This window comes from Corvus brachyrhynchos, unplaced genomic scaffold (assembly GCF_000691975.1).
Source record: "Corvus brachyrhynchos isolate BGI_N302 unplaced genomic scaffold, ASM69197v1 scaffold257, whole genome shotgun sequence".
Classification (NCBI taxonomy): Eukaryota; Metazoa; Chordata; class Aves; order Passeriformes; family Corvidae; genus Corvus; species Corvus brachyrhynchos.
This window is the reverse complement of record NW_008239119.1, coordinates 181,476-206,791: the sequence shown is the minus strand read 5'-3', so window position 1 is coordinate 206,791 and position 25,316 is coordinate 181,476. Positions and strand designations below refer to the sequence as shown.

The window sequence follows — 25,316 nt, the reverse complement described above, 5'->3', positions numbered from 1 at the left end:
AAAAAAAAAAAAAAAAAAACATTTGTTGGTTCATTTAACTACGTTGAACCTTGGAAAAAAAAAAGTGTGAACAACCTAAACTGAATTATTAGCACAAACCTGGGGCTGGGCACCATTCGTGGTGGGGACTGTGACCTCAATGTGTGTTTTCCTCACCTACATTTAAGAAATAAATTGGTAAAAACATTTCTCGTTAGTAGATTTGTTTCAAGAAACCATTTAGTTTCCAAACACGGCTGCATAAAGTTGGTTTTGAAGTGCTGGGGGAACATGCAAAAACCAACATGCAGCCCTGGGCAGGGGTTAATGACACGGCAGCTCCCCAGCACTCTGTTAGTCAACAGCATGTTAAATAATTCCTCCAGGTTGAGAATTATTTGTATTTGAAACCAGTGCTCTCCAGTGCTTCTGAAGAAGGGCTTCCCACTTGCATTAGCTTGGCCAGGCAATGTTTTCAAATGGCGTTTGCAGCTGGATCTCCCAGTGAAAATCCAAACAAAGCAACATGCTCAAATTAACACAGACCTTCCCAAACCCAGAAATTATTGGTTATATCACATGTATTATGTTGGCAGAGGCAGTAAGAACAGGCATAGCTACAAAACCAAGCCTAACATCACAAATTAAGTTCTTTCCTGTCCATAAGTAGAGAGCCAAGATTGTCTTAACACTCTAAGGGAAGTATTTTAGGGAAACTGGATTGCAAAGGACTCTGAAGGCAAAAGCATCAGTGGGTGTTAAAAGAAGTGATGCAGCTCCATTGGAGAAACAGTAAATTTGGCACGTTTAAATCCACAATTTCCTCCCACATCTATATTTAAAGGGGGAAAAAATCCAGTGTTTAAGCATTTAGGAAAAAACCTGCAATAAGTGAGATGGGATAAGTAAAATTTCCTCGTTCTCAGTGTAACATGAGGGAGGGGGAGCAGCTGGGCAGGAACAGCAGGGCAGGAATTCTATGCTCCGATTCCCACCCAACAGTGACAGCCTGAAGTTCCCTTCAGCATTTTCATTTAAAAACTACTGTTCACACAGGCCATGGGATTTTTTGAAGCAACTGCCCTTTCTTCACCTTCCTCTCCCAACCTTAATTAATAGGAATCTTCCCTGGAGATGTTCACACAAGACCCACTGTGTGATATGTTATAGAATATGTGGCTCCAGCAATGCTGAGAGCAGCTAAATTTTGGAGTAATGTGAAAATTGGGTCTCAAGGCAAACACTTCTGGTGCACCACTGCAAGGTTTCAATAAGTCAGTAAGATCTGCAGAATATTAAGGACACTGTAGTATCAACAATAACTTTGCACATTATTTCAACTTATTAGAACAGCACACACATATCAACCCCAGCAAAGACCTCAGGCACTTGTAGAAAGATCAAATAATGGTTAAAAGTACTGAATTTAAACAATAAACTCCCCAAGGTCTCACCAGTGTCATTTTCAACTAAAGTTTTAGTCCAGTTTGCAGCACTGTATTACCAGCTCTCCCAGCAAAAGCCTATCAATGTGAAAAACATTCTGGCGCTGAGCTGCAGACCAGATCCATTATCACTGATTTCACTGAATTCCCTCCTGCTGTCATACCAGGAATCGGGGGGTACAGCCTGACCACGGGTAAGCCCTGAACTCCAGTTCCATGACCACGTGCAGCTTTTGCCAGTGTTTTTAACCATCTATCAGCAGGCTGCACTTGCTTTGACTACAACCACCAAAACCCGTCTGCCCTGGAGCTCCTTCTTCTACCTGGAATGCCAGGGCTGGGATTTCCCTGGCACCCAGACCCCCATGCCTGCTCCAACGCAACACCTGGGAGAGGGATAAACCCCTCATCTCCCAGGACAGAGCTCCTGCTTTGGGGTGGCTTCTCGAGTGATGCTCCAGCCTGGCTCTTCCCAAGAGACCCTGCTCTGACCTACCCTTGAGGCATCCACTGGCTCCTTGGCTTTCTCCGGTGGAAATTCTTCACGTCTCACATCAAGTTTTGCTGTTTCCTTCCCTACTTTAGATGTGGCCACGTCCTTCACGTCAGGCTTAGCTGGGGCTGGCTCTGCGGGGTGGCTCTGAGCGATGGCCGGGGCTGAGGTGGGCCGGGGACTCCGCTCTGGGGTTATCACGGCCACTGCTGAGGATGGGGGACAGACAGGGACAAGGTTCAGAGCAGGTAATTTTTCAAAGCACTATGCAAAGTCTTTCCAAATTACAGTGCTGTCATTTAAAAAGAAAGGGAGAAGGAGGAGGAGGACAAAAGAAAAGGGAAAAGAAATAAAGATGTTGAGCAAAGCAGCTTGTGCGTTTAGTACGGGAGAGTTGAGATTATTTTCCTTATGGTTTAAAATAAAATCAAATAAAACCCCACACCATATGGTTTACAAAAAGCAAGCTTGCACTCTGCAGAGAAGCCACACCAGAAAGGCAAATCTATTTTTGACATTGTGCCATGGATTTCTGGGTCCTTCACACACAACTGACACAGACTCCACTCCAATGCAACTAGAAAAGACACAGCATGAGGAGTTCTGTACTCATGGGCATCTCCTCAACCAGAAACAGATGGCTTCTGGAAGAGAAAACACAGGCTTTCCTCTCTCTCCCCAAAAAATAATCAACAAGCATTGCTCTAGAAACCTTGTCAGCAACTTCCCGGTGGGTTTCAAGGCAGGCTGGGGCTGCGTGTCTGAACCGGGTATCTTCACGGCAGCGCGGTGGGAAGATACCCAGCACCTCCAGGCCAGTGACAGTGCAGAAATGAACAGCATGCTGCCAAAAATCATCTTTTCAGAGGATGACAGTCATAAATACAAGCACTAGGTCCACATAAAATCAACTGCCTACTCATTTCTTTCAATTCCTGATTTGCCAGGTAGTTGCCTGACCCCAAGGAAATATTCAAGCCAGAGCTGCATGACAAAGCAAGCCCAAATTAATTTCCTGTGTGTACCTAGGGATACAATAAGCTATTTGGTTCTCCTAATGTTGGTTTTTAGGGATGTTTCACTAAAATGATACCCTGTCACATAAAATATTATCTTTGATGTGGTCTCATATTCCCAAAGCCACAGTCTGCAGCAGGATCATACTGTGTATCCTATTCCGGCCAACAGGAGGTCACTTGTGTCCAGCCAGTCAGTCAAAGACACTAGAAAATTTGGTGTTAAAATAAAAATTGTAATTTCAAGCAACTCCTTAGTAAGAACTCCCGTTGTACTGAAAAGGTAACAACATCTCATCTGTGTCTTAACAAAACACAGAGAGCATAAAGTATCCACATGGCCAAAAATGTACAAGGTGGAGGGGAAAAAAAGAACCTGAGCTTCCAGAGATTGGAATTACACTTTCAAGACAAACTCCTGGACACCACATCCTGTTGTAAGCAACCTTAAAACCCACCCCACCACTGCCAGCTCCACTCTCTCCCTGCTCCTCAGCACAGCAGTTCATTTCTGTGACCCAGACACTGTGTTGGCCTCTTCGAAGGACAGTCGGTGCTGTGTCCCAGTGTATTTATGTCACGGAAGCAGTGACAGCTGCTGGGAAGGTTGTACAGAGGTGAGATGGCAGGGATGGCCGGGATGAGGAGGATGCTGGGAGTGCAAAGCTGTCATTGAGGTGGTACCTGACTCCTTCGGGAACGGTTCTAGTTCTCTCACCACCATCATTTTCTCTTCCTCCTCCTCCTCCTCCTCCTCCTCCTCCTCTTCAACTGGGCTTATCTCAATACTGCCAAGATCACGTTTGGCTAAAAAAGTTACGGATGTGTTAAAATGCCACCTTAAAGAGGAAGCAGCAATATTGCCACCAGTAAATCCGCAGGGCCACCTCTCTTGCTGCTCTCCCAGAGCATCAAGACATGTAGGAAAAATGGTAACAGACACCAAGCTTTTCCTGTGCCATCCAACAATGAGTTCTGGGCTGCCAGAACTGTATTTTAGTTACATTTTCCTGATTAACCACCTTTGGCTATTTTGACACATGATTTAAACACAGTAAAAAGCACTGCCCCAAAATACGAGATATAAAACATAGGCTGGAACTGGATGATCCTTAAGGTCCCTTCCAACCCAAACCATTCCAGAATTCTATGACTGATCACCATCACCTCACCAACAGTCCCTACTGGGAGCAGAAAAGCCAGGATGAAGAAAAGTGCAGGAGGTTGATGAGAAGGGGCAGCTCCAGCAGGAGAGCCCTGGATGTGTTCGGGTCTGACACCAGCTGATGTTCCATCTGCTGCCATACATCCCATCACAGAATCTGCGGAGTTCGAAGAGACCCACAGGGATCATCAAGTCCAACTCCTGGTCCTGCACAGGACATCCCACCTGGTGCCTGAAAGCATTGTCCAAATGTTCCTGGAGCTCTGGCAGCCTTGGGGCCATGACCATCCTCCAGTGGTTTTCATACTAACCAAGGAAACACGGGATGTTCCCAGTTACCTCCCTCTATGGCTTCAACTTCCTCTTCCTGATAAAAAATAATCAACTCTACTTTTAATTATGATTAATATGAATCTGCAGCAGCGATGTTGCTCTGACATCGTTCCCCAACTAGGGAAGTAGCAGCTCCCTAGCGAAGAAATTAAGTGGAATATAGGTGACCTCCAGCAGTCCCAGATCTCGTAACCTGATTTCCAGGCACTGCACGTTCCTACAGCTCAGGGGAACAAACCTCACAAGAAGGGACAGTATTGGAGGAGCATTAAGAGGCCACTGCACACTCATTTGCACACACAGCCAGGGCACGGCACCCCCTCACTGCACCCAGAGCACCTGAAAAGCAGCACACGGCAAGCCGGGGTGATTTTAGTGCCAACAAACAGCACCACAACCAGTGTAACCTCTGTCCTACAGCACTGCATCACTTCACCCCAGCAGCAACAGCACAGGAGCCACCGCTGCCAAACACCACTGCGGCTGTACCTGACCGCGGCTGCACCAGCTCCGCTGACTTTGGCTTGACAACAGGAACCTTAACCACCTCTACCTTCTCCTCCTCCTCTTCCTCCTCTGCAATGGGTTTCATTTCAAAAGTTTCAAGAGTGTGTTTGGCTAGAAAGAGGTTTGCAGGTGTTAATGGGGGGTGGGGACCCGCACAGACCCGCAACGGTCACCACGGCAAGGAGTGAGGAGATCCTTCTCCGTAGCTGGGAACAAGCAAGGAGGTTTGGAGGCAGCTCAATAGTAATTTCCCACCATGGAACTGTGTGTCAGTCTTTCTAATGCTGTCAGACCCAACAGTGTATTGGATGAGAGGAGAAAAGAACACAAAAATAAGCTTTACGGGCTCCTTGCCCAGGAAGGGAGACGTGGGACACATGAACAGCTCTTGAGCGTGGAACTAGGAAGGGCTCTGCCCACAAAGTCTGGAGGGAGGCAGGTGCTGGCTGGCAAAATCCAGGAAAAACACATCCAGATAAAATCCTATCTAAAACCTAGCATTTTTAATTGAACATATTTGAGTGATGAACTTCTAATCTACCCTGGTGTCTGAAATTCCCCATCTTCTGCTTTTACAGCACCGGGCTTTCTCCACCAGGAGATGCTGATTAGTGAGGATTCAAGGAATGCCCATGGTGGGGAAGTTTGCCACACCTCATGAAAACTTGATCTAGATACTAGAAAAGCAGTAATGCAGTCAAAAGTACGCCGTAAAAAATTCTGGGTGGGAGGAGGGTACCCGAAGCATTTGCATGCGAATTATATGCAGCCCTAACACACCACAGGTGGTCGCTACCCAAGTGATGAAGACTGCAATATTTGCAACACTGCTGCTGTGATACGAATATTCAAATCTGCTGCTGTACCTACACACCTCATAAGGACATTCATATTTATTAATAGTACCTATCCTAAGAGAAATACAAGCTCCACAGAGTAAAATGGGTAGCATTTCTCAAACCCCAAAAAAACCCCAACCCAAAATGGCAAGGAGGTCCTGGGATAAAGAATTTCAGAAGCTTCACAAGATGTTTCAAGATCAAACTTTAAAGTTTTCAAATCCATATATACAAAACTACCCAAATTTAACAAGAGAGTTCTCGAGTGCCAGCACATCCTAATCTTTTCCCTACCTCCCCACAAGAATTATGGTCTAATGAGGTGCAAAGTGGAAATTTAAGGAGTCTCCCAGAGCTGGGCTGTGTCACCTCACTGCAAAACTCTTCTTGCAAAGAAATGAAAAGAGAAAGCCACCAGATTTGGTGAAACTTGGAATTGTCAGGAACAAGCATGTAGAGGATAGGAAAGGCACTGCAGAGAGTTTCAGCCACCACCACAGCTATACCTGGCTTCTCTCGGATCTGATCCGCAGGTTTTGGTTCAGGAACCTCAACCACCACCACCTCCTTCTGCTTCTCTTCCTCTACGGTTCTGAACTCAACCTTTTGAGTCGCACGTTTAGCTGAAGAAATGGGGCACACATTAACGACCTCCCGCACAGCAAAGGCGCAGACATCAACGGGGGCAGGAGTGTCACATTCCCAGGCTGGCTCTTTTCCAAGCTCTGACATCCAGGTGTAGCACTGCAGCTGCGATTTCTCTACTCATCTGGGGTCAATGGCATGGGCGAGGGGAAACCAGCAGCACCAGTCCCCTCGCTGCTGTGCCCCGTGCCTGAGGAACTTCACATGCCCAGACCACAGGGAAGCTGGAATTTGGATTTGCTTTATGAAGCTTGAACCATCCCTTCCCTCCAGTTCTGAGGCACAAAGCCCAGGCTCAGGATGTCACTGAGCCCAGGAGCAAGGACAGCCTGGCTGCTGCTGGCCATGGGGTGCTGGGCAGCTGGGTGCCCCCAGGCTGCAGCACAAATTCAGGGCTCGAAGCGACACGGGCCCTGCTCCATCAGGTGTTTTTTTTTCTTTCCCTGGATCTTAACACCCTGTGATACAGGTCACATGGATCAAACTTAGGCACTCCCTTTTCCATGCCTCACCTCCTCTACTGCTATCCATCTCTTTTAAAAATCTCAGGGATGAGCCCATCTGACTGACACACCTCAACTCCAACCTGAGCATTGCTTTAAGAGACACCAGAAAAGTTTCCATCGTGGCAAAAAATCTCCCCCTCATGTAAAACTATGGAATTTAAGAAGTTACATTAAACAAAACAAACAGAATGGCTTAATTCCCGATTTTCTAAAGGAAAATGCTTTGAGATTGAATGAAGAAATATCATTACAAACAGAACTTTGCCATAAGCCTTCAGCACCCGGCTACATTCTTTTCATCAGTGAGTTCTGCTGGGACCACCCTTGGCTTGCATTTTTGTATTGGGTCTGGCTGAGATGACGTTCATTTACCCGTAACAGCCCTCACACTGCTGTGATATTGAGATAAAAACTGGGAGAGGTAATGGGAAAAAGTACTGAACAATGTTAGAGAGTGGAACAATCGTGGAGAATTCTTCTTGTGATTGTGCTGAAGGGACAAGGGATTTGGTGTAAACTGTCCACTTTTGTTCTGTGTTGTGATGATGCTGTTATGGTTTTTGTAGGGGGAATTTTTGTTTTGGTTGGTTGGTTTTGTTGATGTGAATGAAGGTTGTGTGATGAAACAGAATTTTCTGAGTTGGAAGGGACCCACAAGGATCATCGAGTCCACCTCTTAAGTGAAGGACCTATATGGGGAACAAATCCATCCCTTTGGTGTTATCAGCACCCTGCTCTTACCAACTGAGCATCAATTCAGTCTCAGTACAGGCACATAATTCCTAAATATGTAAGGGGTGGGAACAAGGTCTTGTACTACAGTACAGTACAAGTTACGCCTGCATTTTTGTACAGCAGGGAATCCAGGTGTTCCTTAAGGAGTAATTCAGCATCCTAGTGATTCCAGAAGGGAGAGAGAAGAAGCAGCAGGGACTCACTCACCTCCATCGAGGCTCCTGGACGCTCTCTTGCTGGCCGTGCGCTCGAACTGGGGCGCGGGCCGGTCGATCAGGGCACTCGCCTGCCGTGTCTGCGCCTGCGTCCGGCCACTGTAGCGGAACTTGGAGCCCAGCGCCAGGAACCTGCTCTTCGGGATGGCCTCGGTGGAAGTCAGCCTGAAAGACACACACACACCATTTAAAAATCACACCTCCAGGGCGAGGAAGGGGCATGTGAAGAGGAATTAAAATATACATTAAAGGAATCCCTTGCATCCACCCAGCCAAGAAAATGCACATACTAATAATGTCTCACATCTACATGACCCAAAGATCTCTGTCTTATGAGTCTTGAAAAGCAGAACTTGCTTAAAATTTACTGAAAAATAAACACCTACAGTCCCTGCAACCATTTCACTTAATTTTTCCAAAACTCTAAAGAACAATATTCATTTTCAATAGTTAAATTCAAGCACTAAGTTACTCAAGGTGAGGCTACTGTTCAGAAAACCCACCTGAAGAAGGTGTGATGTTCAACACATACTTTCCACAGCTTCTTTGCTGCCCGGTAACTTGGTAGCTTGAACCCAATTGTACTTTCATACTGTTCTTGCTGTGGAAAATATCAGTTATTTAGGTATAGCAGGAAATAAATGTGACAGGAGCCCAGTCCCCAGCCCACCACCCTGTTCTGCTGTGGCACAAACTGCTGAACTTGCCCTGCAATGTGCAGCAGGATCTCAGGTCAGAGGAAAGAGAGGGCTTTGGGCACTAGTCTGGGCATCCCTCAGGATGCACCGGGATTTGCAGAGGAACATGCCGCAGGTTTTGCAGCCAGTCAGATCATTTATTCCTCCCTGTCACACCACCCAGCTGTGGGCTGGGGTCAAACACTGACCTCCCTGCGAGGCCGGGTCATGGCAGTGAAAGCAGAAGGAGGAAGAAGATGAGAGAGGTGGATCCCCATTGTAGCCTCTCTCCCTGATGCAGCCAGGCTGCTCCAGGGATTTCCCCATTCATGAGAGGTAGCATCAATGCATCCTTTCCCTGCCTCCTGCACTTAGGTGAAAAGCTCATTCTAATATTTAATTATTTTCTTTGAATGAAAGCAAGACAAAGAGCCATTGTCTTGCCCTGTTTCCAAAAAAAGTAGTTAGAGCTGCCCCAGTTTCAGTTGTCAACCTCCCACGAGTTTCCCTGGATGCTGGGAATACCCGGGGATGCCAGGAGGTGGTGCTGGATGTCACCAGCTGGTTACACTGTCACCAGCTGGGCCGCAGCTCCAGCTCCGCCCGGGCTCGGCACCAGCCGAGGTCTGACACCCCGATGTCACACGCTCACGCAGGGAAGAGCCTGAGCCCTCCCCGCTCCATTCCAGGGACACACACAAGGAAGCAGAGCACGGCAGGAGCCCGCAGCAGCCAGCCGTACCTCCCCCGGCCGAATCTTTATGAAGAAGCTGCTGCGTTTGTAGGAAATCTTCAGGACTTTGGGCCACGGGAAGCGGTTGATTCTCAGTTTATCTTTGTAAACAAGAAGGCCACTGGAACAGACTCCCAGAGTGATATCCACTCCTTCCAAGTCCTGGGAATGCAGATGAGGATTTAAGCAGTGTCAGGGTTATGAGTTTCATGCCAACAGCTGCCTTCCAAATTATCTCTCTGGTCTTCACATAAATCACCTCCCCACCACCCAGACTCCAGCTCCCAGCTCCACGGCCAGCCTCCCTTCTTGTTCACACTTTTCCTGACAACCTCCTCCCTCCTGCTGCTCTCTCCTGTTCTGCTGGTTGCCCAAAGGGCTCATCTAGGGCCCATCCTGCATTTCCTGGAGCACAGAGGCTCATGTGGCAGGGAATATATATTGTATTCTAAGTTACTCAGAGCAAGGACCTGTCTATACGAGGAGCTTTGGAAAGTTTCCTGTGACATATAAATAATAAGAAACCAGGAAGAATCACTTCTCTTGCAGGATTTTTTTTCTGTTGTATGTCTGCATTTCCATACTTCCTCTCTTTCCAAAGGAGTTTCCTGAAACAGGTAAACTTGCTCCTGCAAGGGAAGGATAATCAAATTACAAAATCCACAGGTAGGTGCACACACACCTTGGCTTGGTGAAGGTCGACTCCATACATAGACAGCTTTTTTGCATTCTCAAGAAATTCCAGGTCTGCTTGGGCTGGAGTCATGGATCTGCAGAAAAAGAAAGGGCTTGGTATTCTCGAAACTGCTGTTTTTAAGAGGAGACAGATCAGACTTCATGAAATTCTTTAGATTTTCTTTTGCTTTCAATACAAACAAATTTTTGCCCAGCTGACTAATTATTAAATCACTCTGACTGCCCAAATTTGTGGTTTGAGACATCCCAGTAACGTGGCTGCACTTTATTCCTGTGAAGCTGTACAGACACTAGAGAAGGAAGTGAGGAAGAGCAGTGAGGTGACGAAACTTGATTCAGCATAAGAAACCCAACTGAGCAAAAGGTGACAGGTCCTGTCCCCCCAGACCTGCTGCCTCCAGACCTCCCCAAACCCAGCTATTGTTCTCCAAACCAAACACACGGACAGCTGAAACCACTCAGCAGAGATTCCAGTTGGGGGACCAGATGAATATGGGGTTTTCTGGGAACAGATGGTGCCCTGTCTGCAGGAGTGGCACAATTTAACAAAGACATCCTGATAATGGAGGCCATTATCAACGTTATTGAAGTGTCCCTGTTAATAAGTTCCTGGTGTATGTGGTACATTAACAGCTCTGCTGGGAGAGGATTCAGCTGCATACATTTCATTTTCTGCCCTCCTTTGATGTCTTCCTTACTGAGCGCTCACATACATCTTGTGTGTGATGTAAACAGAGGTTTGAGTGGTGAGAGACGGGGCAAAGTCCACTGTAAGGACAATCTTGTAGGAAGGCCCCAGGAGCAGTCACCATCTTGATATGTGCCTTGTGCTTTGCAAATACAGTAGCAAGTGCTGGGGCATGGTTTAGCAGAGATTTCCCTGGAAATGTCCAAAAAACACATAGATGATACACTCGGGGACATAGTTTAGTGACAGGCTTGGAAGGGCTGGGTAAATGGCTGGACTCAATGGTCTTCGAAGTCTTTTACAACCTTAACAATTCCATGATTCTAGGATTCCCACTGAAAATCTTCTGAAGTTTAATGTTCACAGAATATGGACCAGAAATTAAACGGGGACGTGTTGCTTCCTCCTGCACATGCAGACAGATGAAATATAACTACATCTTATACCTTTTGAAGCCTCCTTCTAATGAAGCCATGAATAATTCAGCACTGTGATCCACCACTTCTAGCATAGCCAACGGCCTTTGACTCCAAGTTATGAAGCTTGTCAGAGGCCCAGTACTTATTTTCCCTCATTTCCTCTCCTCTCAGTGTAAATGGAGGGGAATCAATTTAAAATATTGATTTGCAGGGTTGAGTGAGGTGTTAATTGTACCTCTGGTCACAGCCAGGGCCCACATCCACCCTTCCCACTGTGCTCCAGTTTTTTGTTCCCATCTGCCTGTGAGAAAGTCTTGTCTTTGCTCCTTCTTTTCCCTTCAAGGAAGATGTGCCCAAAATAAGATGAGGAAGAGGTTTAGTTACTGTCACCCTTGAATCTGATACCAAGGGGACTCCTAGGAGTTGTTCAACCCTACCTGAACCAGACACCCCTGCCCAGGTCATGGCTGCACTATGAAACATGTAACTGCAGGTTTGTAATTCCTGGATCACCTGGAATCCTTCCACGTTAGGAAATGAATGTTACTCATCAAATGTGGTAGAAGAACACCCCAAACAGGCTGTAGGCTACGGTGTGTAGGTGTGTACACTGTAGCCTAGAGAGAAACTGTAGCCTCTAGAGAAACGAGATCAAACTACAATCCAAAATTACACAGATCCCAAAGAAATATATTAAGAAAAGACAAAGTGCAAGGTTAAAACAAGTCAATTTTACATTTGCACGTGAACTAACCCCCACTCTCATGGCTATTCTGTGGGAAAAATGCACTTGTTAATAAATAATTGCAAGATTTTGCATGTGCTTTCCAAAAACTTAGTTTCTTCTTCATGCAGGAAAAAAGAATTCCAGCTTCTAGAAAGATTTTATCCTAAGTATTAGATCTTCTGTTAAAAGTTGATGTTCATAGAATCATCACAGAATCACAGAATGGTCTGGATCTTTTTTTTTGACCTCTAAGATCATCCAGTTCCACCCCTGCCATGGGCAGGGACACCTTCCACTACCCCAGGTTGCTCCAAGCCCCATCCAGCCTGGCCTTGGATGCTTCCAGAGATGGGACATCCACAGATTTTCTGTATCTCACGGAAGTGGGGAAAACACCAGAAAATCCCATTATTCCCCTTATTTCCTGTTGCTGTGCACGAACAAGGCCTCCAGCTGCCACACCTTACCTGTATGTTTTATGAAGCTCCATAACCTTTTCTTCAAGCTCTTTTGTCTGGTTTGGGGCCAGTTTGAACTCACTGATGTAATCTGGACCATGGAGATCAGGATCATAGTCTCCCAACTCTGACTGGACCGTGTAGGAACCCAGCAGGGCCAAGGTGGCAAAGGAGCAGGGCAGCCGCCCTGTAAGGATGTCCTGTCTAAGTTGCAGACACAGGTAATACCTGGGGGCAGAAAGGAAAATACTATTCACAGAGAACAGGGAGAAATTTATTAACTTGAGGATCAGAGTCTCTGTTTTTATGCCACTGATGAACACACAACAATGCTCATTTCCAATTTTTACTTATTCCCAAGGTAAACAGCATGGAGGACTGGGGGATTCAAGGTCACCTCCACTCTGCAAAGGGAGTAAAGGACACTATGACCAGAAAATCTTGGGTAAGATTTTGGGTAAACCTAAGGTAAGAATTTACTTTTCTATACAAACACACACATGGCAGGGTTATAAATGACACTGCTTTACACATGGACTCCAGTGGCGAGTGAGAGCATCCTCACATCCTCTAAAAGCAAACCAAACCCCCTCCAAAAGGTGAAGGCATCTGATCTCCTTGCTGAAGGAGGGCAAAACCACCCAAATATGAAACACTTCTATTCCACATTCAGAAGAATATGGCAGTAGGATTCCCAGGGGACTCACCTGGTGATGTCCTCTGTCAGCTGGGCAGGATCTGGCGGATAAAACTTGACATTGAAGGTAAAATCCCAGGGGCCTCCTGCAATGACAAGGGAGAGCTTGAGAAAAATAAACACACCAGGACAGCTTTGTGATGGTCAGTTGATATAAAAAAAAGCTGGGAAAATCCAATCTGATCTTCAGAATTCAGCAGATGCAACACTGATTTGATACCGCTCGTTCTCACAGCTGGCTGCAGCTTAACATCCGTGTAAGTGTAAGATGTGACTTCATATACAGGAGGTAAGAAAAGCAGGAGAAAAAAAAGCAAGGCAGGGAAATTCACCTGGATTAACCACAGCTTGTGGCAAAAATTAAATTGTTTGCTAAGAAGCTCAATGACTGACATGTTTTTTCATTGACTGAAAAGGAATTCATGGAGAGAGGTCAGGCACAGAATGTAACTAATGAATTAGGACTGGTTTACTGCTCAACCCAATTTTGAAATTTGGAGGAGGGCTGTGCTAAGTCACTCCTCAGCCTAATGCACTGTGATCAGGTGGTCAGACACAGGTTAAACTCAGCCCAACACAAGCATCAACCTCTGGGTGAAGCCAGAAAGCACCAGGATAGGGAGAGCTTTTCAAGTCCAGACCTAATTGCTTTAATACAGCTTGTTGCAAACCTTGTATAGCACCATTACAGACATTAACTGGGCCAGAATCCACATAATCACACATAGAATTGGCATTATATGTGGTAGGGACAGCCCAGATGATACAGCTGAAGAGGTAACTCTCCCTTCTCCTTGAAAATAATCCCATTTCCCAGTAGAAAACAGCCCTGAGTGATTTTCATAGTTGTATCTCCCCCTGCTGTGCCCTTTAACACTAGTTCGAAATAAGATTTATTTCAGAAAGAGAAGATCTACCCCTGCGCTTAACTCGCTCAGAGGTTTATTCCAATCTCACACAGGGAAGAGGGGGAATGGAGCATTCCTGGATTTACTTCTTATGCAACGCCATAACTGGGATTAAACACAAGGCACGTTGTTTTCATCACACACAGTTCAAAACAAGTGATTCCAAGATGACATTGAAGGGAGCAGAGGTTACCTAAACCACCCCACACTGGTGTCCACATGTTCATATGTACATGCAAAATACCTTCACTTTGAGTAAAATCAAGTAATTTGCCATTTAACCCATCTCAGGGGGCCAGATTCCACAGCAGGCTGCTGTTCATTACACTCATGGATGAATTCTATGGATGGAGCAGCTCCTGCCCTTCACACGCACCCTGCTACTGATTGCAAGAGAAGTTGGTAAGACCAGGAGCTTTCCCTTCTCCACAGCCCTGCGCTTCCCCCCTAATCTGGCCTTAATGACACACTTTGTCCTGGGCTTCCCACCAAAAGCATCCGTAAAACAGTATTTTCCTACCCAAAACCAGTATTTTACTTCCAAAGCAGTCAGACTTGCTCCCAAGAGAATACAAAAGCCTCTAAAACATATTTAATTTTGACACTGTCCTCATCTTGAACTAATTCAGTGCTAGCAGACCCTAAAATACAATTTGGTATTTGAGCTGGTATTTCTCAAGCCATTTTTCATTCCAGCCTCAGAGTCCATAAAAAACCTTGTTCCACCATAAAATTCTGCTCGGGGTCTCCCAATCTCTTTTGGGATTTCAGTGGTTCCCACTGACACCCATTTTCCCATCCTCCAGCAAGGAGCACATCCCCACTTCAGCACTGCACAGACAGTGTGGCTTTGCTTCAGGCGAACACACCCCAAGCTGTTTTACCACGGAAATTACATTTTTTCCTAAATCTAGAGCATCCCTAAGTCCTTAAGAAGGAGAGAAAGGATGCACAGACTGCTTGAACTTGTGCTGATCCCTGCTAGCCACCCACTTGACCTCTCCCCATCCCTGGGCCCCCCAGATGGCTCACCAAAGCCACACTGGGAGGAACCACACCTCCCCACACATGATAAATTGAATCTACTTACCATGAACCTGCTTTTTTATTTCTTTGGCAGGATCCAGCCACGTCTGTAAGAGGATAAAAACATTCACAGTTTACCAGACATTCCAGAAACACCACAGAAAGCTGCAAATTGCTAAAAATACAGCACAAAAAAAAAAAAAACCCCACAATATTTGACACAAAGGCAGCCATGGAAACTGGAGAGATGGTACATTTTTCGCTACTTTTACTCCAGGCTGTGGTCTCAGTGGGTGTATTTCCAACCATTCACCTACCAGGGACTCATAAGGAAGCTGGAGGAACAAGAGGGGGAAAAAAACCAGAATATTAGGGCTGCAAGAACAGAGCGGCAGGTACGGCCACGGCCACATCCAGCTACCAGGGGCACTTGTACAACACCTTTTTTTTTTCTCCAGAACCTTTAAAAATAGGTAAATAGGACAGATACATTCATTTTAAGCACCCTGTCTCCTTACTTACCCTATTCAGATCAAAGATCACCAAGACTTTCTATTATTAGCTATAGTTTTCAACGACCTAATTGCTGAAATACGAGTAAAAACACCCAATTCCTGAGTAAGGCTGGAATTTTTTATAGTGTGACATAAACTTCATTTAACTATGACTCAAGTTTCGAGTAATTATCTCTGCTACAAATTTAGAAATGTATCTTTTTCCCCCCTCCTCTGTAATTTGGGGTTTTGTGGGATGGTGGTGCAATGTAAGCCTCAAAACACAACTCCTGCTTTTTCCATGGTCTGAGCCTTTCCCTTTTGCAGGGGTCAGGGCCTGTCCTGCTGCAGGCACTGGCGCTGGGCTAACAACCCTCCTGGAGAGGCTACATTTAACCACCTCTTCATTTTCACCAGCTCTGAGCAGGATTTGGACTGTCCAGGTCTCCCGAGGTGAAGGAATTAACTCATTGAATCCCCCAGGCTAATCTCTCCTGACCAGAAGGAGACGTAACTTCATGGCAGGGAGACAGCAATACTTGCATTTAATCTCCTCTTTTTATATGCCTGCTGCTCTAACATATAAAAGTGGGGATACAAAATCCATTTGAAAGGAAGGCTTCCTCTTTTTAGGGCCACAGCTCAGAGCAGAGCATCTCCATGGCCGGGCTGGTGCCACAACTGCTTGTTACTGGGGTGAGCCCAGGGTGCAGTCATACATCCCACCCCGCCTGATCCAGCAGACAATGATAGGAACAGCAATTAACAGCACTTTTATCCCACTGGGTCATGAATCAGTGGGAAACAATCCTCCCTTTCAGGGCAATGAGCTCCTTGCTGCTCCATGGTGACCAGCTGCTCCGTCACAACCTCCTAATCCCACTGTCACCCTCTGCTGTGTCCATGTGGGTAACTACTGGTCCTTGGAAGGTTTATTCCCCAAATATCAAGGTGGAAAATGTCACCTACAACCCCTCCCTATCCAGGAATACACACGTGTATCTCCACCTGCTCCACACAGCTCAGGTGAGGTGCCAGAGCTCATCTTTGGACCCTATTAACACCATTTTACCTGTGAATCAGTAACTCTGGGGAAGTCTTGTTTGAGGTTACAGCAGGAGAGAGATGGAGCTTCAGATTTCAAAGTTCATTGAAACATAACCAGATAGATTAAAAAAAAATAATGGTGTTTTCACCCATCAGAGCAAACCAAACCAACTTCCTCCACACTGGAGCTGAACAACCCCTGGACAGTGGCCTCATCTTCCCCAGATTCCAGCTCTGGGACACAGACCTGACAAAACAATCTGTTTTCAGTCCCTATGGTTAAAAAGATGCATAACCTCTCGGCCCTGGATGGCTTGGGGGAAGGAGGTACATGCTTCTGCTTCCAGAAGAATCAATGCCAAAAGCCTGGACGTGAGAAGAGCAAGTCCAAGGGTCTGGGAGACCACGGAATCATTCAGGAAAAGCCCTCTAAGATCACCAAGTCCAATCATTTCTCTAGCACTGCCAAGGCTACCACTAAGCCGCGGCTGCACATGCCCCATCTATATGCTTTTGATCACTTCCAGGGACAGTGATTCCACCACTTCCTTGGGCAGCCTGTGCCAAGGGCCTGACAACCCTTTCCAGGAAGGAATGTTTCCTAACATCCAAATGCAGCAGCAAGCTACCCACAGCACACGCAGAAGAAGCGGAGCTCCAGCTAAACTCTTCTTGCTCTAAGTTGGATCTAAAAGTACACCTACCTCTCCCTCTGCAAGAACAAACTCTGAGGGTAAAAAATATCCACGTTATATACATGGAAACACATTTCACATCCAAGAAAATTGGAAGACACCAGAGACTGTAAAACAAACCCAAGTGGGAGTTCTGCCTGCCTCAAATAGTGTTATTTTTGGTTGTGTATAAAACACTATAGAGTATTTAATGACACACATCTGTCAGTCAGTCACCTGGCTACAGGGATTGCTGCAGGTGAAGCAGAGAAAGAGTCAGAATATGGACCAACATAACCCGTCTAAAGGACACAGAATTGGGCCCTTAATTTCAATTATCTCATTTTTGGCTTTATGAAATAGACCTTGAATAATTGTTGAGTTACAGGGTAACCAAGGTTTTAAAAGATAAGACACTGCTTGAGTCAAATCAAACAAAGACCTTAAATTGAAACCGTGAGTAGGAGTTTTGGTATACAGTCCCATCTGTTCTTCTGCAGGGCAAAGGCTCAACTCCAAATGCTCTGGATGGCTCCAACCAGACCTTCCCAATGCTGACACCAGTGCCAGGGCAGCCTGACTCCTTCAGCTGCAGCTTTATAACTTAATGACATCATCTTGCAGTCAACTAATATGACTTCTCCAGGTGAAGACCCAAGTTCACTAGGATTCATTCTATGATTCACATAGCTTTTTGACTAAAATCCATGCTCCTGTAGTCATTTATTCACCATTTATTCCTGTGTGATGACCCGCAATCCGTATTTAGGGAGGACACAAAACAAGTTTGAAGAGGAGCTTATGCCCCACTTCCTGCCCTGGGGAGATGATGCAGGAAGAGCTGAATCCCTCAGGGCCAGCAGCTGCTTACCCTGGAGGTTGGTGTGTCCCATATGGCCAAACCAAAGTAGTCTTCTTCCAGCAGATTGAGGTGGTCGCAGACTTTTTTAAGAAGATCCTGTCCCTTGGCGTGTTTCTGCAAATAGACAAAGAAATCCTGAAGGACAGGGTTGGGTTTTGTCTGTCTTTGTTCACAGGAGAGGGGAGGAAGGGAATAGGATCAAACCACACTGTGCACTATCAGTAAGGGGAAAAAAGGTCCTGGGTAGCTCCAAATCAAATCCCCTATCTCCAGGCTGTTTCAGAGCAAGGACTCCTTACAGTAAAGGGCACCAAACAATAATTCCATGGAGAGGCAACAGGAACCACAGTGGGCCTCTCTCTTCCCAGCAGCTCCATGTCTGAAAATCCCCCAAAGCTGGACTTCCCAACACAGCTCCATAGACACCAAGGATCTGTACAGGTTTTCCCTCCCGAGGTACATCTGCAGTGCTGGAATCTCCCTGGTCCTGGCTGCCCGACAATCAGGTGTGGATCAAGAGATGAAACTGCTGCTACAACCTATTCACTTCACAGACAACCTGACTTTTCTTAGGTTCAGAAAAAAGACAGCAGCACATAACCAAAGCCCATGATTTCCGTGGCCCTTCCATCACCCTGATCTGCTGATGAAAACCAGCTTCTCCCATCTGCCTCATGTGCCCAAAGCTGCTCAGCACACAGCCTCCTGCCTCCAGAAATACACTTTGAGCATTCCTATTTCCTCTTTTTCTTTCCCCCAAATCCTGCAGAAGTGAACTGACCCAAGGAACAGATACCCTTTTGGTCCAAAAACATGAAGGAAAACATCCCTGAGGCATTAAAACTATGGCAACCAGAAGCAGCTCATTCCATCGGAGGCTTTGCTAGAAGAAAGTGCAGTTCCAGTGACGCAAAATCAGCTTCACTAATGCCCGCAGCTCTCCTGTCAGTCATCTCTGCATGGCAACTGCTCCAAGACCCCTGCCATGTTTTATTCCTTGGCTTTATTCCAGCCCTTCAGCTGTCAGGTCCTTTGTGCACACGTTATGACTCTATAGGTAACATAATGTATGCGTTAGCCTGGGTATTCCTCAAGGAATTGGCACTGGTATAGGAATGAAAAAGCTTCCAGGGCTGTCAGTCGGAAAGGATGCCTGAAAGCACTAATTCTCCTTGGATGAAGGCATTTGTGCTGCTCTTTGCCTACACCTTTGCAATTCCTTCCCAATTAAATCTTAATAAACTCTCAAAACGCCAGAGCAGAATTACACTGGCGCTAAAGCCAAGGGTGCTTCTCAAGTTAAGAGGATCTCACTGACACCATGGCCCCGCTAATCCTCTGCAGTACCCACCACGACCCTCTGTACCTACAGAGAGACATTTCTCATGTCCTGCTCAAGTCAGGACCCCCCATCCCCCCACAGTTCTCCCTCCAACAGTGTCCATGACGGTATTCAAAGGCATCGCTGCAGCAAACTCAGGCACAAAGCCATGGCAAGCTGTCACCGGGATTGGAAGAAGACGTTCCTTGGGGCTGCACACAGTATCCCTGGCCAAGGGGAAAGTGATGGGGGCAGTGATGCTCTGAGCTGATCCCAGGCAGGACCAGCAGCACCATCATTACACAAACACTCAGCACTGACCTACTTGCCCAGGATCACCCAAGGTGATGGTTCCCACAAGGAGCACTGCGTCCAGATACCCTCTCCTGGCCCATTCACCAGCAGGACTGAGGGAAAACAAGCTGGTGGAATTATGCTCCAATGGTAAGTACCAGATTATTAATATTCCAGACAAGCACTTCGATACTAAAATAGGGATTTCTGCTCACTTTTTATTGCCCTGACAGCACCACAACCCTGTGAGAGAATGCACAAAATAAAGGGAAAAAAAAGCTCTCAGATGAAGGGGGTTGCAGTGCTCTAAGTCAACATAATAATTTTAAATTGTTTACTGGAAATACATTCAACTGCAGGCTAAACACAGTGTGTTTTCTTTACATCCAAGCACCAGGAGCTAAGTTAACCAGCAGCCTGAGAGGTTAAGGTACCTTGGGGGACTAGAAAAGCACAAATCAATTTCATTCAACCCATTTTATTCAAAGCCAAGGAGGCAAAAGTTATTTAGAGAATTGCAACCTACCCCAAAAACCTAAACTCTAGCCTGGGATACAAATGAGAGAGATGGTGAACAGCAAGTAATACAAAGTTTGGGTTTGTTTTTTTTTAAACTTCCCCCCACCTCTACAAAGCAAGGCACCCTGGAATTGTAGAACAATAAAAAATAAAGATTCCTAGTACCCAGAGGTTTTTACAACACACTAAATAAGTTGTTATAGCTTACAGCAGACTTGTTCTGCAGTAAAACCTGTCATGTAATTCCCTGGCAGCACATTAGGCCCCTATTAAATCGTGTTTGTGGTGATTTTTCAAGAGAAGCAGAAGGGAGAGGGAAGAGAGGAGAAGTAGAACCAAAACCCCAAAGTACTTACATCCACAGAACACTCAAAAATGGTGTCATCCAGCAAAACGACTTTGCAGTACATGTTTCTGTGTCTCTTCACTGCTTTTTGGGCAGCTTTCAAATCCTTGTGTGCTTTGGTCTCTGGAGACTCTGGCTTTGGTTCTGGCTTGGCACCCTCCTCCTTTGCTTCCCCTTCTTCCCTGTCCTCGAAGTCTCTTCCCTCTGGCTCCTGGTCGTCCCTCCTCTCCTCCTGAGCAGGCTGAAACCCCCGATTTAGAGGTGTCAAACAAACAAAGCATCACATGGAACAAGCACTACAGGGCTGGGATCTCACACAGAATTCATTATCCCACTTTAACCTGTAACCCAGGACCTGGAGCAGCAGCTGGGGTGACCAAGAGAACAGTATTAATTTTTAAAGCTCTTCCAAGTAATTTTCAAGTTTTCATTTAATAAAGGATGTAATAAAAAAGAAGTAAGGGTTGATTAGAGAAATCAGGGCAGATTACATCATGCATTCATGGTGTTAATGACAGCACCTTCTGGATTGGGAAGGTTTTTTCCCTCCCAAGCAGGATCCCCAGTGCTCCCACTGCCACTCTGTCATAGCTGTTGTTCCAGTGCACCGGTCCTTGGCATGGCAAGGAGGAATTGTTTCACATTGACAGAGGCTAGATGGCATATTGGGAAGAAATTCTTCCCTTTGAGGGTGGGGAGGCCTGGCACAGGGCACCCAGAGAAGCTGTAGCTACCCCTGGATCCCTGGCAGTGCCCAAGGCCAGGTTGGATGGGGCTTAGAGCAACCTGGGACAGTGGAAGGTGTCCCTGCCTGTGGCAGGGCATGGGACAAAATGGGCTTTAAGGTCCCTTCCAACCCAAACCATTGTGGGATTTTATGGCAGCAGTGGCACTAAAAGGAGGGTCAGGGCTGAGGTTTTGTGGCCATCGGAGCTGACCGAGCAGCTCTCTGCCACCAAAAAGGGAAGGCAGCCTCCACATCACCATCCCTTTGCCTACAGAAGCACTTTGAGAGTCAGTTTAATGCACTCCAATAGCAGAAAGAGATGCAGTTTGGGGACAGGAGGAGGAAGGAAGCTGGGTTTTTTTTTCTTCTGCCACTTCAGCAGGTTAAATGAGTTCATGGCAGGTTCTGACGACGCTGGAAGGGGCTGGATGCAGCAGGAGCACAGAGCTGCAGCAGAGGAAGAGCAAAACCTTGTCTGTTCAGCCCATCACATCTCATGAAATCACACCCAGGCACAAGTGCACAGAGGTATTTAAAAACTAAATAATGTCCACAAGCTGCTGACTTCTGTTCCAGCAGAACTGGGACAATCAGGAGCAGTGAATCAGTCAAAGCTCCTAATGCCCGTCGGTCAGCATTTATCAAACTGCAGCACGTCGCAAATGCTTTCACAGCAGAAATATCTGCCGAGTGTCACAGTTCAGAAAGCCACTGACAGTGATCTAAAATAAGAACTGGAAAAAAAAAAGGCACAAATGCTTCGTCTGAAATGAACAGCCCATGAAGGAAGGCTGGGGTGCAAATTCACACGGGCTCAGGAGCAGCAAATCAGAGATAAATAGAGAAAGAAATCATGCATTGAAAAACCCAGAATGGCTTAGGTTGGAAGGGACCCTAAAGCCTCCTCTCACCTTCCACTAGACGATGTTGCTCCAACCCGGTCTTAAACACTTCCAAGAATAAGTTCCTCTTGAAAATACAATTTATGGGCATGAAAATCTCCACCTCTTCCCCATCCTGCTAATCCCTACCCTCAGAGGTACAAAACATGAGCAGAGATCATCCCATGGTCTTCACAGGCTCAGAAATTTGGGAAAAGAAAGGAAAAGCTGTTACCTACTACCCTCTCTACAACTTTGTAATTTTAACGAGGCGGATTTACAATTACTGCCTACTGGCAGTGCTTGAATTTGTAAAGGATTGCTCCAAAATTGAGCATTTGTGGGGATCTGGAGCCACTCTGAACTTAAGGCAGTGAGTAAGAAATCCAGATTTCACCCTGTCTGGCTCCAGCAATACACATGGTTGGTTGGGTTGTAAGAAATTCCCAGCTGAGGAGAAGGAATACCTACCTTTTTCCACTCCAGGATCAAGTAACAGCAGAGCTGTAACTACCCAAGGAGGAAGAGAGGGCACCCAGCACCCTCAAATCAATAACCAGCCACAGCTCAGTGAATGTTCCCTGGGGGTGTATCTGCCTCAATTTCTATTTTAAAATTTTAAACTTTAAATTTTGCATGAGAAATGACCCTGGCTGGAAAGAGCAGACACCAGACAGGTTCCAGGAGCTGGGCTCAGCCCCACATGCCATGCAGAAATCCCTGTCTACATGATGCATAAGCAGAAAACATCTATATTTGGCAGGCTCAGCACTAGCCCAGACCAAGCAGATGACCAAGTCCTAAAATGCCACGCTTGTGCTCCTTGAAGCTGAAGAAACCCTCTCCCAAGTCCACATACTCTTGAGATCTCCACCTTGGGCCCCTGACCTGCCTTGATCCAGCTCACACCAAGGAAATCCTGACGATCAACCCTGGTTTTGAATCCAATGAATGTGAACCCTCTGTGTTCTGGTGTGACATCCCAAGGCTCAGCAGAGCAATGGTTCAGCACTGGGCATTTTACATTATGCTGGAGTGTGAGCCCAATTCCTGGAACAGGTGCTTTGCAGGGATGCAAGAGTGGGAAGTACAAAATGAAACACAGGGAGCTGACAAGAGCCTTTTTGGCATCTAATGACCTTTTCTGGTCAAGCTCACATGTCTGGGATATTAAGTTTTTATAGTTTTGGCTACAAATATGCATTTTAAAGCGGCAGGGAGCACGTCCCACGGAATGGGGTGTTTTACCTGCGTTTCTGCACTGCTCAAGGAATGAAGATCCAGTGATGGGTCAGTTTTGAGCTCAGGCTCAGGAGCTGCAATTGGGGCTTTCACCAGGATGTCTTCATCAGGGCTGGCTCCTAATCCTGCATCTTTCTGGTCACCTCCCACTTCTTTAGGAGCATCAGTGTCTTTGTCCTCTTCGGACACCTGAGACTTGGGCCTCCTGAGGAAGGAGGAGAAGAGGCGGGAGAGACCCCGGCCCTCGGAGGTGCGACGTTCTTTCTTGCTCTGCTCCTCGTGCGTGGGGGTGTCTCCGTTGGAGGCCTTCTGCCTCTGGGGCTGCCTCTCCGGCGTTGGCTGAGCCCCTTCCTCCAGGGAAGCCTCTTGCTTCTGTGTTTCAGCAGCTCCTTCCTCCTCCTTGGCTTGTTGCTGCTCCGAGTTGTCAGCGTCGGCTGCTGGGCTCTTTTCTGTTGTCATGATGATGCTGTATGAGAGGAGCAAAAGGGCTCAATCAAGGAGTTTCCAATACCCATGTCTGACTGAGCTACTCAAACCAACCACGAGCACAGACACGCCGGCCATGTTCACCAGTCACACCACCCTGTCACAGAACCAGAGCGGAAGGGACCCACAGGGACCATCCAGTCCAGCTCTGAAGTGAATGGCCTGTAGGGGGATGAAACGCTGGCTGACTCCAGCCTACAAAGTCAGCAAGAGCAAAGTCATTCCTTTTGCTACAGTTTGCTTTGAAGATAGTCTTTAAGGTCCCGTCCAACTTAAACCATTCTGGGATTCTATGATCTAAACACACCAAACCACACTGCTGGGGACAGGACCCACCAGTGTTGAGCAACACTGTTCTGCACAAGATGAATCCAGTGGAGCCCAGCAGGCTTTGGGATTCATGGGATATTTGCACTGCACACTAAAAAAATGTCAAATGAAAAGGTTTCCAAACAACATCCATAATGGAGAGCAGATTTCCTCAGAGCTTGTGCTATTAAGCTGATGCAACGTTTATTTCAACTTTAGCCTGGGCTGTTGACACAAAAAGATGGAAATCACATGAGAAGAATATCTATTTAAGGTATAAAGAGGACCCAAAATAATCATGCTTTAGAGGGGATAGAACTAATCTTTGCACACTGCATCACATGTATCTGCAGCAATAAATTGCCACTGCTTACACTGAGCAAATAGCATATAATCCAATATGCCTCAATCCCCCAGCCCGAGCCTCGGTGTATAAACATTTGCTCAAAATACACACTTAAAATTAAGAAACATTGAAGATGTCATCCTCCTACATATTATTGCCTTCATCAACTTTAATTTAACTCATCCTGATTGCTAAAAGAACCAGAGTGCTTGAAGGGGAGAAGCCTTCCCAGCTCTCCAAAGGACTTTCCCCTTGCGTTTAATGCAAACATTTCATATTATTTCTAATGCTGTGGTTAAACCAGCACAGCATCACAGACCTTCCCTGAATTTGTTTCTGCAGCAATGCAAATTTCCTGAGGTTACAAGGTTTGGTTTGGGGTTCTGGTTGGGTTTTTTCACTTGGACTCAGCCCCACCAGCCAGCCCTGGGGGATGAGCTGCAGGGCTCATTTTAGCATGGTCTCCTGGCAGAAGACAGAATTATACTCCACTCACCATCTCCCCTCAGTCAGCTGCTCTGGGTATTTCCAAATCCAGTGGAGTGGCAGAGGCCACTGAAACAGCAGCTTCCAACCTGCACTGAGGAAAGAGGCACCCAAGCAGAGAACCTACATCATGGGCACCCAATGGACCAGGGATGCTACAAGGCAAAGAGAGTGCCCAAACCCAGATGTGCCCAGATGTGTCTGTGATCAGTTTGCAGATGGCAGTATACGTGTGACTTGTCCTTGCAGCTCTTACTTCTGCTCCCCTTCCTCCTGCGATCCCTTGCCACAGATGCTGCTGGCCCTGTCAGCAACCCACAGCTCCTACTGCAGAGAACCCCAGCCACCACGCAGCCAATTTCTGCTCTCATCAGC

The 25,316-nt window shown here is 46.5% G+C and overlaps 1 protein-coding gene across 35 annotated transcripts in view; it reads right to left on the bottom strand.

Moving 5' to 3' along the window:
* Nucleotides 1–25,316, bottom strand: part of EPB41 (erythrocyte membrane protein band 4.1) — an 86,326-nt gene that overhangs the window by 26,791 nt on the left and 34,219 nt on the right. For 13 of the 35 annotated variants that reach the window (XM_017739921.1, XM_017739922.1, XM_017739923.1 and 10 more), the window contains exons 2-15: nucleotides 23,321–23,763; nucleotides 20,475–20,705; nucleotides 17,994–18,098; nucleotides 14,972–15,014; nucleotides 12,984–13,059; nucleotides 12,286–12,504; nucleotides 9,971–10,058; nucleotides 9,298–9,450; nucleotides 8,382–8,479; nucleotides 7,871–8,043; nucleotides 6,284–6,400; nucleotides 4,921–5,049; nucleotides 1,921–2,126; nucleotides 100–156 (exon numbers count right to left, since the gene is read on the bottom strand). In XM_017739921.1, coding sequence (XP_017595410.1) covers nucleotides 100–156; nucleotides 1,921–2,126; nucleotides 4,921–5,049; nucleotides 6,284–6,400; nucleotides 7,871–8,043; nucleotides 8,382–8,479; nucleotides 9,298–9,450; nucleotides 9,971–10,058; nucleotides 12,286–12,504; nucleotides 12,984–13,059; nucleotides 14,972–15,014; nucleotides 17,994–18,098; nucleotides 20,475–20,705; nucleotides 23,321–23,763 — 2,138 coding nt within the window. Of the gene's footprint in view, nucleotides 1–99; nucleotides 157–1,920; nucleotides 2,127–3,617; nucleotides 3,741–4,920; nucleotides 5,050–6,283; nucleotides 6,401–7,870; nucleotides 8,044–8,381; nucleotides 8,480–9,297; nucleotides 9,451–9,970; nucleotides 10,059–12,285; nucleotides 12,505–12,983; nucleotides 13,060–14,971; nucleotides 15,015–17,993; nucleotides 18,099–20,474; nucleotides 20,706–23,320; nucleotides 23,781–25,316 lie in introns of all 35 variants that reach the window. The other 22 variants (XM_017739912.1, XM_017739914.1, XM_008638073.2 and 19 more) reach the window with 11 other exon arrangements.